This window comes from Phoxinus phoxinus, assembly GCF_949152265.1.
Source record: "Phoxinus phoxinus genome assembly, chromosome: 15".
NCBI classification, from domain to species: domain Eukaryota; kingdom Metazoa; phylum Chordata; class Actinopteri; order Cypriniformes; family Leuciscidae; genus Phoxinus; species Phoxinus phoxinus.
In genome coordinates this window covers 19,043,604-19,057,516 of record NC_136890.1, presented here as the reverse complement: position 1 = coordinate 19,057,516, position 13,913 = coordinate 19,043,604, and the positions used below count along the sequence as shown (strand labels likewise).

The 13,913-nt window shown below is 37.0% G+C and overlaps 1 protein-coding gene across 5 annotated transcripts in view; it reads left to right on the top strand.

The window, feature by feature from the left end:
• The window catches only part of grid2 (glutamate receptor, ionotropic, delta 2), a 394,784-nt gene that overhangs the window by 274,451 nt on the left and 106,420 nt on the right, over positions 1-13,913 (top strand). For all 5 annotated transcript variants that reach the window (XM_079637090.1, XM_079637092.1, XM_079637091.1 and 2 more), the window contains exon 8: positions 1,041-1,160. In XM_079637090.1, the coding sequence (XP_079493216.1) occupies positions 1,041-1,160 (120 nt within the window). The remainder of the gene's footprint in view (positions 1-1,040; positions 1,161-13,913) is intronic.

The following is a 13,913-nucleotide window of genomic DNA, read 5'->3' as shown; positions in this document are numbered from 1 at the left end:
TATATATAATTTTATTATTTATATTTAAGTGATCTTACAAATTTTGTTTCAATGACAGTTACTGTACTTTGAAATGTGGAAATAAAACGTCAAATGTAAATTTGTCTGGTTTGATCAATCATTATCCTTGTTAAAACTGCATGCTATAAATATAAAAAATATATATTCAATAAGCGGCGGCAGATCGCTCAAACAGCGCTTGCCTCCGACGGGCCGCGGAAGGGCCGCCTTCGGTATAACGGTGGCGGAACGGCGGTTGGCCTGCGGGCCGGCCGCGGAACGAAGGCGGTAGGAAGGCGGCTGCCGCTTTTAAAAAGCGGCTGCCGCCAGCGGTGCGCCCGCAAACGTGTTTGCGATTACGCCATTCTGACGCTTCTACTGCCTCCGGAGCACCGCCGGTGGTCCGCCGACTCATTGCTATCTGGGAGAGCGTCCTCGCTCTGGTGAAGGTTAACAGGTTAAGAAATAAAACTCATTTTATTATCATGAATATTTTTTGTGAACTAACAATGAACGACTGTATTTTTTATTAACTAACGTTAACAAAGATTAACAAATTATTGTCACTTTTAATCACTTGCATCCTACCTAATTAGTAGTGTTCATTTCTTTCAAGAAAACACTTACTGACCGCAATCTTTTGACCAGTAGTGAAAATTATTTTTATTATTGGAAGTTCAGTTATTTTAAATAAAACAAAGCATAAGCACTTTCTCCATGTATTAAAGACCTCGATGTTGACACTAAACAGAATCACATTCTGTTCAGTTTCTTTGAATGGTCTGACTGGGTCGGACACGACAATATTGACTCAGCCAATGGTGCGGCTCTGGAGCAGCACTTCCTGGCTGATGGGAGGACTGTCTTACTGCCTCAATTATTTCTGTAGTTCTTTGTGGTACCAGTAATGGTGTGGAAGTTACACACAGTGCTTGTGATAGCATTTAACAAGACATTGTTATCCACTTTTCATTAGATGACAAAGCCATGTCAAATTGAAGCATTTAAGTAAAATATCACTTTGTTGTTGTTTTTTACAGGGAGGTGTAAGTGGTCTGACCAGCTCTCTGGAGTTTAATGACAATGGCTCCAACCCCAACATCCACTTTGAGATCCTGGGCACCAACTACGGAGAGGACCGTGGCCGTGGAGTCAGCCGGGTAAGAGACATCACACTCAGACCCACAAAATCGCTTCCAGAAACACAATTGTCTTAATTCAAAGAGCTTTTGGATTTTAATTGATAATCACACAAGCCTAATGAATTCCATCAGCCTCCCTCAGAGAGACGCAGTGCATCAGCACACTTTGTTTATCAGTTTTACTGTTGTTTGCTCGTCTGTTCATCACGGCTTTGGTGGAGTGAGGAGGTAGTTAAGCAGCAGTAACATAAGAGTCGTCCCCCAGTGATCCGCAAGATAATTAATCTGTTCTTTCCATTCAATTGTCGTTAATTACTTTAGTCATATTTATGTGTATTTGCTCATTCAAATATTGGTCCTAATCTGTCTCTGTCTTCCCCACGGAATGTGGATCAATTGCTCATGACAGAACGGCAGCTTTGGAGCTGAATAATGTGCAGATCAGGCCACGCTCCTGGATGGGGATACCCCAATCTCCTTCCGTCTGGAGAAATAAGTTGGACTTGTTTATTTAGCTGAAATAAATGAAATATTTGATTTGTGTCTGTTGCTGATCAGTAAGTCATCTATACATTCCTTGTGGTTACACAAAAACACTCTGTGGCAAATACGCACTTTTTAGTATTTAGTAGGAGTGTAACGGCACATGTATTCGTCCCGAACCGTACGGTACAGATGTCACGGTTCGGTGCATGCTGTCGAATCCTAGAAGGGGACGTGTGTGGCTGTGCAACGTTTTCTACCAGTAAAGTACAGAAGAAGAGACGATCGCTCTATGTTTACATCTCTCAACCAGTGTTTCAACTGCGGAAAGATATCAATTAAACAGCTGGAGAATAATATCTCACGTAGCATTACATTTACCGCAGGCATTTAGAGTCAACCGCAGGTTAGTTCGCTAGAGAAATGAACTCTAGAGAGAAGCATTCGTATATGCACTATATTAGCCTATTCATTATATTTACTAAACCTGTTAGTAATGTCTTGATTATTTAATGTATGTTTAAACAGATTTGTCATGAAAACAAGTTATGACAGCCACTGTTTAATTGATTATATTTCAAAATGAATTGGAGTAGAAAATTACCTTTATAATTAGATTTAGAAGTTAATGCAAAACCTGCCTTATGTGCAATTTACAGTACATGTTTTGTTTTTTTGCTTTTTTTAAATTATTATATCTAGAAATAAATAGCAACTAAATGTAATAATTTCAGCTCTGTTGTTAATTGTAATCTTTAATATTGTAGTAATGTGTAATTAAGGGCTCCCCATATAGTTTACAGTAGGTAAGATAGATTTTTTTTTATTCTAAGTAATTTTAATTGTAATAGAATTTAAACACATTTAAATGTTTTTTTTATGTAAAAAAACAGTTTCATTTTAAAAAAGGAAAAAGAAGAAGCAATTTTGTGTTTAGTTTTCTCTCCCCGCTGTACCGAACCCGTACCGAACCATGACTTCAATACTGAGGTACATACCGAACCGTCATGTTTGTTTACCGTTACACCCCTAGTATTTGCAACATCTGCAAACATCTGAGATGTTTCGCTTTCTTTTCTACAATTTTGTTATTTGTTATGCAGTAGTGAAAAACGAATTAAATTGAACACCACTTTCTGCTGTACTATAGTTTTATAGTGCAGTTATAGTATAATTTTCAAGTACATCAGAACAGAAACCAGTATGAATAAGGCCACTGGAATTGGTGGAAACAGGGCCCCCAAAATTAGCACACAAAAAAAATTTTTGGTTAGTGAATAATAATAATTATTATTATTATTATGTTTTGCATGTTAGTCTGTCACTTTGTTATGAACTTCAACATGACACGTCAAAGCTTACGGTACTCCTACATTGCATCAGGGAATAAGTACTCTTTTTGCGTAAGTCAACTTGCGTAGGCCGTCTGCCAGAAGCTAGATATTTTAGTTTATATAGTTAAAAATGTTTTCTTCCCGAAACCCATCACTTTGCTTCAGAAGGCCTTTATTAACCCCTGGAGCCGTATTGATTACTTTTATGATGGATGGATGCACTTTTTTGGATTTAGAAATCTCATCCTCCATTCACTCCCATTATAAAGCTTGAAAGAGCTGATTTTTTATATAACTCCAATTGTTTTCGTCTGAAAGAAGATAGTCATATACACCTAGGATGGCTTGAGGGTGAGTAAATCATGAAATAGTTTTCATTTTTGGGTGAACTTTAACCCATGCCATTGTAGGTGATGTGCAAAATTCAAACCATCTACTAAAGACAACTTCCAACTCGAGCATGGTCTAATGAAGTGGGCAATTTCTCATCAGAAGTTTGTGTATTTGGGATCTAGAGTAAATGACAATGGAAAAATAGCTGAGTGATTCAAATGGTATAGGAACCAATAAAAAGCACCAAAATACAGTCTTATGACTAGTAATAAATATTTACTTTGAAATATTTTCTCAGTTCATCCATTTTTTGTGTAGCACGATTTTAATTTTGGACCCTGGGTTTAATGTTGTTGGCTGGTGTATTCATCTCTTTCCTGCTGATGCTTTTGAAATCCCAAGTCCAAAGTTTTTAATGTGCTCTAAAGAATTGTGTAGATCATCAGACAAGCAAAACTTGTTGACATAGTGTAGATCGTGTGTCTGAAGTGACTTGGATCTGATAGAGTGAGATGTTAATCAGAAGGTCAGTGATTGTCCTTGAGGACTCCAGTGTGCCAAAGTCAACAGTCAACCATCAGACAACAGGCTAGAGTCCTTAAATGATGCCACTTCCTCTTAACCACTGGAACCTCACCGCAACCTTACTGCCATCATGCACAAATTAAATTGTCAGATTTCATTAAAGATAATAGTCTCTGACACAAACAAGATCAGTGCTGCACTTCCAAAAGATGAAACGAATATTTTATGTACAAAGTAATTCAATTAAGCAAGTTTCTTTTATCAGAGTGGATAATTGTTTCAGAAGCAATGGTTTTTATACTAGGTTCTGCACACTACTGCTGGAAAAACACATGAAGCAACAATATAAAATTTTAATATTAAAATGTACTATCTATCTATATATATATATCTATTGTTTTCTGTTTTTTCAAGTCTCAATTTGGCTTAGGTAAATTTATCTTGTTTTAGCGATATTTAAATATTTTACTGATCTGTGCCATTTTAGTCCCTCTTTTTTATAAAGACTTAGAAAACATTACTTTGGCAGTGAACTAAACGGTATTTACACTGGCTTGATAATATTCAAACATATAGTATAGATACACAGAAGGACAGTTCTTCACAAGTACTGTACATATGTTTAAGCCACTTGTGTTTTAAACATCTCTTCAAATTAACTGCTGTGTTTACAGACATGCCCGTATGTGTTTCCACACTTGTTGACATTGACCAGAAACAAAACCTGTTTAACGTGACCACCTGCTAACACATTAGCAGTAGTTATCTCAGCTACCTCCTGTGAGGGGGATGTTCTCCAGCCTGTTGAAAATCTCAGCTAACACACTTGAGCGTCTTTCTAAAAGAACTTTGTAGTTTTTCACTCCACAGTTTTAGTGTCTCAAGGGATTGCACAACCTTTGCTCTCTTTTCATATGGTCAATTGTCCTGAACATTATCAGTCCCTTTTGAACAGGCATTTAATGGCTTTTGTTTTGTTTCTAACTTAGACTTGTTGCCGGGGTAATGGGTGTGAAGTTGACTCCAGGGTAAAGAGTGATGTCAATATTTCAACATCCTGTTTTATATCCTTCCAGTGACACAGCATTCTATTCAGAGATTCACAGGGTGGATAGTGAAAATGATTTTGATTTGATACAAATTATATTATATGCATAACATTTTTAATTAAATTGAAAAAGGAAATTTAGTTTTAAATTATTCCAAATCATAAGATGTGTTATTGTTTCCAGCTATAAATTAGATTTTTAATCCTATATTTTCAATATGGTTTTATTGAAACCATATTGTTTCAATAAAACCCTACTCTGTAGGCACCAATATGTAGATGTACTGTGTACATATCTCCATTATGATGGTTCAAAGCAATCTGTCATAATTAGTTTTACCACCATGCAAGAATTAGTTTTACACATCATTAAATCCATTGGCTACATTCAGCTTACCTCTCTATATATCAAAACATCTAAAAGCTTCACTGTGGCGTAATTGCTCGATTAGCCATTTTAGCTAATCATCCGTGCTGGGATACAAAATATTCTTTTGTTTTTGCCTTCATTGAAAACGTATTAGCGCACAGGTCGGGCAGTCAGTAGGGAATATGCGATGGAGTTTGCGCTAATGCGAGGGTCCACTGAGCCGGAAGAGGTGGGAAAATTTGCAGAGAAAAAGAAGAGGTTAGATAGACGTCACTGGGATTAGAGAGTTAGGAAAGTCTATTACTAGCCAGCTTAACATCCCATCAGCATCAGCAGCTCATTAACTACGTATGAAAATCAGCAAGTGCCAATGCACTGTAGTTAAAGCTTACATATGTGATTCCTAACATCTGCTACATCATTAGCATAGAAACATACATTACTGAAAGTTTGGGGCCGGTACAAAGTTTTTCATATTTTTGAAAGAAGGTCTCTCTCACCAAGGCTGCATTTATTTGCTCAAAAATATAGTAAAAATAGTATTGTTGTGTGTAATATTATTACAATTTAATTACAATGACAAGTTTTCAAATAAAAGCCAAGCTGAATTTTCAGCAGCCTTCAGAAATCATTCTAAAATGCTGATTTGGTGCTCAAGTTACATTTCTTATTATTACCAATGTTGAAACCAGTTATGCTGCTTAATAATTTACAATGTAATGTTCAAAGAGCAGCATTTATTTGAAATAAAATAAACGTACTGACCCTACACTTTTAAACAGTAGTGTTTGCATAAGTATGAAAATGTTGTACCTCTCAAAATATACACTACATAATTTGCAGTTCTCTATCACCATCTGTGACTGAAGTTACTTGCAGTGGAAAACATTTCATGGTAAATGGACTGCATTTATATAGCGCTTTCACAGACCCAATGGCCACCAAAGCGCTTTACATTTTGCCTCACATTCACTCATTCATACACCGACGGCGGTGTCAGCCATGCAAGGCGCCATCCAGCTCGTCGGGAGCAGCTGGGGTTAGGTGTCTTGCTCATGGACACCTCGACACTTGGTCAGGTGGAACCGGGGATTGAACCACCAACCTTCCGGTTTGTAGACAACCTACATGAGCCACTGCCGCCCCTCAGTTCTTTGTAAGTTTTTTTCAAGCAGATTAATCTGATGGATTGAGGTCACCTTCAAATGTGTGCGCCATTAGTTCAGATGTTATTTAGAAGACAAACCTGCCCTGAAGGACCCCCAGCACTGCATATTTTTGTATGTCTCCCTTATCCGCAGAGTCTTGCAGAGGTGTGTTAGATGATGGAAACGTACAAAATGTGCAGACAATGCTGGAGGTCCTTCAGGACAGGTTAGAAAGCCCCTGATCTAAACCATGTGAGCTTTTTCATTTAATATGATTATTTTCCTTCATTCCCTGAAAGAAAACGGACCTTAGATGAAGACAGCAACACATACTTGAGTATAAATTGTGGATTGACACATTTCACAGTCACAAAACCGAGCTTGCATAGCTAAAAGCGCATGTGTTCACATACTTGGAGTTTGTTTCAGGTCTTAAATGCTTTGTAGCTCACTGTTGAGAACGATCTGTTATGCGACTAGATAAAGTCAGCCCTCAGGGTACGGCCAGAGCTGTACAGCATGACTTTGAGTGTGTTATATTAATATTCGGAAATGGCACCCTTTCGACTGGGTGATGTGCATTAATGTGTTCGCCGACTCGCAAGGCAAGGTTGTAGAAGCGCCTGTGTTAAATATGTGAAAACTGTACAGTGGGGAAAGAAATCCCCTCGGGTCTGACTCCCCATTTCCCCCAATTTTCCATTCCATTAGGTAGATTCAGATGTTCTTTGAGGGGAGCTGTCTCGGCCTGTATGATTGGAGATGGAGAGAGTGCGAACGAGCAAGGCTATCATTGATTTGTGCTGCTTTAGAGACATGCTTCTTTTTTTTCTTTTCTTTTTTTTTGTGGCACATTTTGTCTAGACATCTCCCTGTAGATTGCCAATGTGTTAAATGCCTTGAGTTTCTCTTTTCAACCGCAGCCCCTCTCCAATTTTCCAAGAGTAGAAAAGATATTTTCCTCCGCATGTGTGACACGGATTGTATTATCATATTGTTAAAGGATGAAGTGATTGAATAGATATGGGGAAAGAGCTGGGCATAGCAGCGCTTTTGTTCGCTGCAGTCCCATATTTATTTCCACACTAGTCCTCACTTCCACTTTGTAGGCTTTTACTGAGATCTATTACTTTTTGTCCAAAGGCGAAAATGCACTTATTCTATTAAGCTAAAGTTTCTCTTGTCCAGATATAGAATTTAGCTAGAAGAGTTTTTGAACTTTCAGATCAAAATCCTATTGTATTAATGAATGTGGGTTATGATATGAATACAATGTCAGGTTAAACCTATTTTGACGTCTTTTACTTGAGCTGCCAGCATAACTTTTTTTTTTTCTTGAAGCACTCGATTATTATTGCATATCTAATGGGGTCATGGTTTACTTACACCAGAAAAAAATCTCTTTTACCCATTATTTAATGGATATTTTCTTGTATCCAAAGGTCTTGTCACAGTTAGAGTTGTTGTGAGAATTCTTGTATACGAAAAAAAGTCATTTAAATTGGGATCCATGCAGGAATTTTGTGTGAGTGTGAAATTTGTAGCTAATGTGTTCGCAACTTAAGGCTTGGTGGTTATTTTTTTGCAAATATCACTACAATACATTGCAAAGTTTATGGATGTTTCCACCAAAATGCCGTACAGAAAAAATACAATAACACCAATTTTTTATGATATTTTACATCATTTTCAAATACAAATGTACAAAACTTAGATGTTTATACAGAAATCCAAATAAGCTATTTTTCCGTGACACATTTCTCCAGACTGTGATTGCGCTTTGTACGTCTTCTCCGAAACACGTTTCTCTGTAATGTGATATCGTTCTCTTTGCGTATTCTTGTGCAATGTTTAAAAGAGAAATCTAAAATCGTTCCTTTTTCTACATTATTTATTTATGGCTGTGTATTTAGTGTTTGTATTGTGGCTGCACGCTGTGAATAGTCGTAGAGATAAACATCTCTTGCTCTCCTACAGAATGAATGTCTCTCAGTGTTGAGAAGTGTAGTCCTCATTGCAGAGCTGCACGTCACCGCCTCGACTTCAGTGGAGCAAATATCTGTTGTGGCACTGGGAAACATCTTAGACCTGTAGTGAGCGAAACATCCATTTTGGGTGATTTTGAAAAGGATTTTGAAAAGTACAGAGAACCCCTGTGATCGTTATTTATTTATGATGCTTTTTCGCCGAGAACTTTGCCTAGAACAAGAGACTTTTATAGAAAATACAGGGATAAACAGCTTTTTTTTTCTACAGAAGGGTGATAGAAACACATGTGTACATACAGTATATGAGCAATATCACACAAGTAGGAGTGCGATACGGCTCTTTATCAGCATGGCTGTGATTACGCCACAGGCACCTGTTTTCAACTTTGATAATAACAAGAAATGCTTCTTAAGCACCAGCATGTTGATTTCATGTTAAAAGATCTTCAATAGTCTGATTGTTACAGTAATGTTGCATCTCTAACAAAATGCGGTAACAAATGCATTCGCAGTGAGGGTGTATTGAAGGCTGTGGTTGCAGGTTCTAGGTCAGACCCCCAGTGTGCCCTCCTGCAGTCTTCCAATAGAATTACAGCATGTAAACCAGAGGATTACCGCAGACAGTGCCGTTTAGACTCTCCATGCCTCTGTGGATCAGCGCATCCCCATGTTCCTGCTCCAGCCGGATTAACACAACCAGTCCATAGTGCCCTCACCTCTCCATACCTCAGCGCCTAGACTTGCCAGTTGTTTCTCTCACTCTCTCTCTCCTTTTCCTCTTCTTTCTTCTGTGTCTGAGGCTTTGATCACTGTAGGCTCCTCTGCTGCCTGCTGGTAATTACCAGGTGCTGATGAATCCGTCAGGAAAAAAAGCTAGTGCGTGCCACAGGTGCTGTCTACTTTTCTAAAGGTCAAGCAAAGGTGCGAAAGCGACAAGTGTTTTCATAAAAAAAGCTAAAGAATACTGTTGATTCAATGCCGACTCTGAAACTGACATGAAAGGTGCCATATGTCAGAATGATTCATAAAAGAGAAACATGTCTGTTCGCTTACCCATTCTTCAATGTAATGCCCAAGACTGTTGTCTGTGCTGGGAAAATCATGTGTCCTTCGAGTGACTTGAATGCACTTCTTCTGTGATGAGTGTTTTTTTAATTTCATCATTGATACTTTTGGGAAGCAGTTTTGTTAATATTATATTTTTTAAAAGCTTTTGTCTGTCAATCCACTGTCATAAAGAGGACAGATTCTGTCAAGATCGGTAAGTCTTTTTAAATATCAGTTCATTTGAAATAAGTTTTTTTTATTTATGCGGTGCAACTCCACAAAAATGTTAACTTGAAAATACAGTATATTTTAATATATATATACGTCCCGTTCATACATACCTCGCCATGGTTTTATGTGCACTTTGCGAAACAAATACTCCTGAAGTGGGCGCAAAAGCATTAGTACATCTGGCCCTGAGCATCAGAATGGGGAAGAAAGGCTTTATAAGTGACTTTGAATGTGGCATGGTTGTTGGTGCCAGATGGTTTGAAGTAGATGGGCTACAGCAGCAGAAGACCACACCGGGTGCCGCTCCTGTTAGCTAACATCAGGAAACTGAGGCTAGAATTTGCAGTGGTAAATCCTTTGCTTGGTCTGATGAGTCTCTATTTCTTCTGCGACATTCAGGTGGTAGGGTCAGAATTTGGCGTTGACAACATGAAAGCATGGATCCATCCTGCCTTGTATCAACGGTTCAGGCTGGTGCTGGTGGTGTAATGGTGCGGGGATATTTTCTTGGCACACTTTGTGCCCCTTAGTACCAATTGATCATCGTTTAAATGCCACAGTCTTCCTGAGTATTGTTGCTGACCATGTCCTTCCCTTTATGAACACAGTGTACCCATCTTCTGATGGCTGATTCCAGCAGGATAAGTTAGCACACCATGTCACAAAGCTCAAATCACCTCAAACTGGTTTCTTTAACATGACAATGAGTTCACTAAACTCAAATGGCCTCCACAGTCACCAGATCTCAATCTAATAAAGCATCTTTGGGATATGATGTGACATCATGGATGTACAGCTGACAAATCTGCAGCAACTACGCAATGCTATCATGTCCATGTGGACCAAAATCTTTGATGAATGTTTCCAGCATCTTGTTGAATCTATGCCACAAAGAATTAAGGCAGTTCTGAAGGCAAAATGAGGTCAATCCAGCTACTAGCAAAGTCTACCCACTTTATTAGGTACACTTTGCTGGTAGCCAGTTTGACCTCATTTTGCCTTTAGAACTGCCTTTATTCTTTGTTACATATATTCAATATGCTGGAAACATTCATCAGTGATCTTGTACTGTATGTTTTAAAAGAAATAAAAGTTTTTGAAAACCGTATGAAACATTGAATATAAAGAGTACATTACTAGCTTGCCACATGTGTTTTAAACTAGATTTTTAAAAGATATTTTCAAACCAGTATGACTTCCTTTCTTCTGTTGAATTTCTGAAGAATATCCTTCCTGGCCACCTTTTTTCAATATAATGATATAAAGTCAATGAGGTATTGGCTTGTAAAGCTTAAAAAAGGATGGAAACTCACCATAAAAGTAGTTCCGTAAGTCATACGGGTTTGTAACATCGTGAGGATGTGTACATAATGACAGAATAATGGCATTCTCAATACTCATCATACTTGTCATCTGTTATTCATGAGAGAAGAAAAAAAGAAAAAAACATTCACAATCATACAATATGCTCCACTATAAATGACCCCTTCACGTCCATCCCTGTAGTACGGGCAATTAAAGTGCATCTTGGCATCAAGATCAGTGTTCTTTCCAGGTCCTCCCTCCAGGGAGAGATGGAGCATGACGCCACAGTTAGACAGCAAAAGTGCACGACAGCGTTCCCCTGAGAAAAAGCACTTAGCAAACCACAGCCTGAAATATTCAACATGGCCACATCATTATCTGCTGGCAGGAAGTAGGGACTACATCATACAGGCTTTATGATGTGGGCTAATCCCATCTACAGAACATTTCCTCGTGACTGAATCAGTGTGTCCCTGAAGCCCACCGCCTCCGGCCTAATGCGGCAGATAAAGAGAGGATTCAAGGATCCGGGGTCACGATCCCACAAGTCTTTCGGACTTTCCCGTTCTGCTGCCTCATAATACTGTTTTGGGGCAAGACTTAAGGGCTGCATCAACTTCAGAACTGCTTTAAATATAAAGGAGAGCTGCTTTAAATATATAAAGGAGAGAGGCATTCGCAGTCGTTTCTGTCTCCTCCTCCTCTGCTTGTTGGTGTCTCACTCGCTCACTCCTTCGCTCTCCCTGGGAGGCATGTTGTTGGAGAAGGTTGAGTCAGTCCACACTCTGTCAATGTCTTAATAGGATGAGGAGGAAGTTTTTCACAGTTGCCCTAGATATTGCTGAAGGGGATGATAGTGTGTACCCAGCTCTAATTTTAACGCGCTAGTAAGGAAGGAAGCACACTCCATTAAGTGTCATTTCAGATCCTTACTGATTTAAACATCATATGGATGCGAGCACTTATTTCAGTACATATGCAAATGCACGGCGTGAACAGGCAGAACTAGATCAGGACAATATCTAAATTTCAACAAGGCACTTTTTTTTCTTATTAATTTTGCATCATTCTCTTTATAATCTTTATAATCATAATTAATGTATTCTGTTTTGAATCAGATTTTTCTAATTTGGTAAATAGTATATTTTTCTGCATCAAACATTGCCATTCATTACTTGCTTCAGGCAAAAACATTTGGTAACACTTTACAATAAGGTTCGTTAGTTAACATTAGTTAACTACATTAGTTACATGAACTAATAATGAATTGCACGTATACAGCATTTATTGAGCTTTGTTAATGTTAATTTCAACATCTACTAATACTTTATTAAAATCTTGTGCACATTAGTTCATGCACTGTGAACTAACTTGAACTAACAATGAACAGCTGTATTTCTATTAACTAACGTTAACAAAGATGAACAAATACAGTAATAAATGTATTGCTCATGGTTAGTTCATGTTAGTTAATACATTAATTATTTTGTAAATTTTGTAAAGTTTTACCAAACTTTTAAATAAACCAAAAATGTTAAATAATACACTCATTTGATTTAATAATAAAACAAATAATGTATTATTATATACTATAAATTAACTTTACCTTAAATAAAAATACAACTTTTAATATAACTCATAATACTATAAACTGTGAAGTGGTAATTATGATGATAGTATAGATGAACAAAATGCATGTTATATCCATCCGTTTATTTTCTTTGTGTGTGTTTACTTTAAGTTACAGTTTGCAAAATGTTGTGTCTTGTAAACATTATACAACATGATTTAGATCTGGCCTATTACCGTACAAACATCAAGCCAGTGAATACAGAGCTGTCTTTGTTTTATATAAATAATAATAATAAACGTTTCCGCCCAGGTAATTACATTTCTAAAAAATAATTATGAATAGTGGTAATGCTTGCTGTAAGCTCAAACATGGTCTTTCTGGGAACTTCAAAAACTAATTAGTGAACACAGTGAATACTTTTAAGTGATGAATCTTTGACTTTGGTGCGGTTGTACTCACAAATGTTCAATCTCAATTTATAATTGTTTTTAATCTTTTCTTTTTTTATATAAACTAATTGACTTTGTTCACAAAGCTTTATTAAAATAGCACACACGTTCACCTCTCTGAAGCCCTGTGCTGTGTATGAAGATTAAATATTAAATAGATTGGCTTTAGTCCAGCATTACAGTCAAATTCATTATTGTTTATCGAATCATTAGTTCAAATGAATATTTCAGTTGAACTGATAATTGTGTTTACAAAACTCTTTTAATCATGAATGTATTTTCATTAACTTTTTTCACTTTGTAATTATTTTACGAATGTGTTTGCATGCATCAATAATTGTCAATTGTGAGTTTACTTACAGCACTTTTACCCTTCTTGGATTAATTATAATTTATCTCAGGTAAAGCAGAATAACCTGACGTAACCATATCCTACTTCAATAAACAAAAGAAAGTCTGTTTGTCTATAGGAAAACAGCTACAGATTATAGTTGGGTATGTTAGATGTCTTCTTTCCCACAGGAAATTATTTGTTGTAAATTGAATTTGGAGGTATTCCTAAGTTGTTTTTGAATAAATCAGACCAATGACAGAGAGGAGTTGTTCAGGAGACTTGTTCGGTGACCTACACTGTAAAAAGTGATGTTGACTTAACTTTAAAAAAAGTGAGGAAACCTGTTGCCTTAAAATTAAGTAAGTGTTCACATAACTTAATTTTTTTAATTACGCATGAGGTTTATTTACTTAATAATTTTAAGGCAACGGGTGTCCTCATTTTTTTAAGTTAAGTCAACTGATCACTTTTTACAGTGTAGTAATACACTATTTTTGTTTCCAACTACAGATATAACAACAACTGATTTTATCTTACACTTTTGCTTATCTAAAATAAGTATCTTATTTTAACTGTTTAAATATTTTTTATTGGAGAGCATCA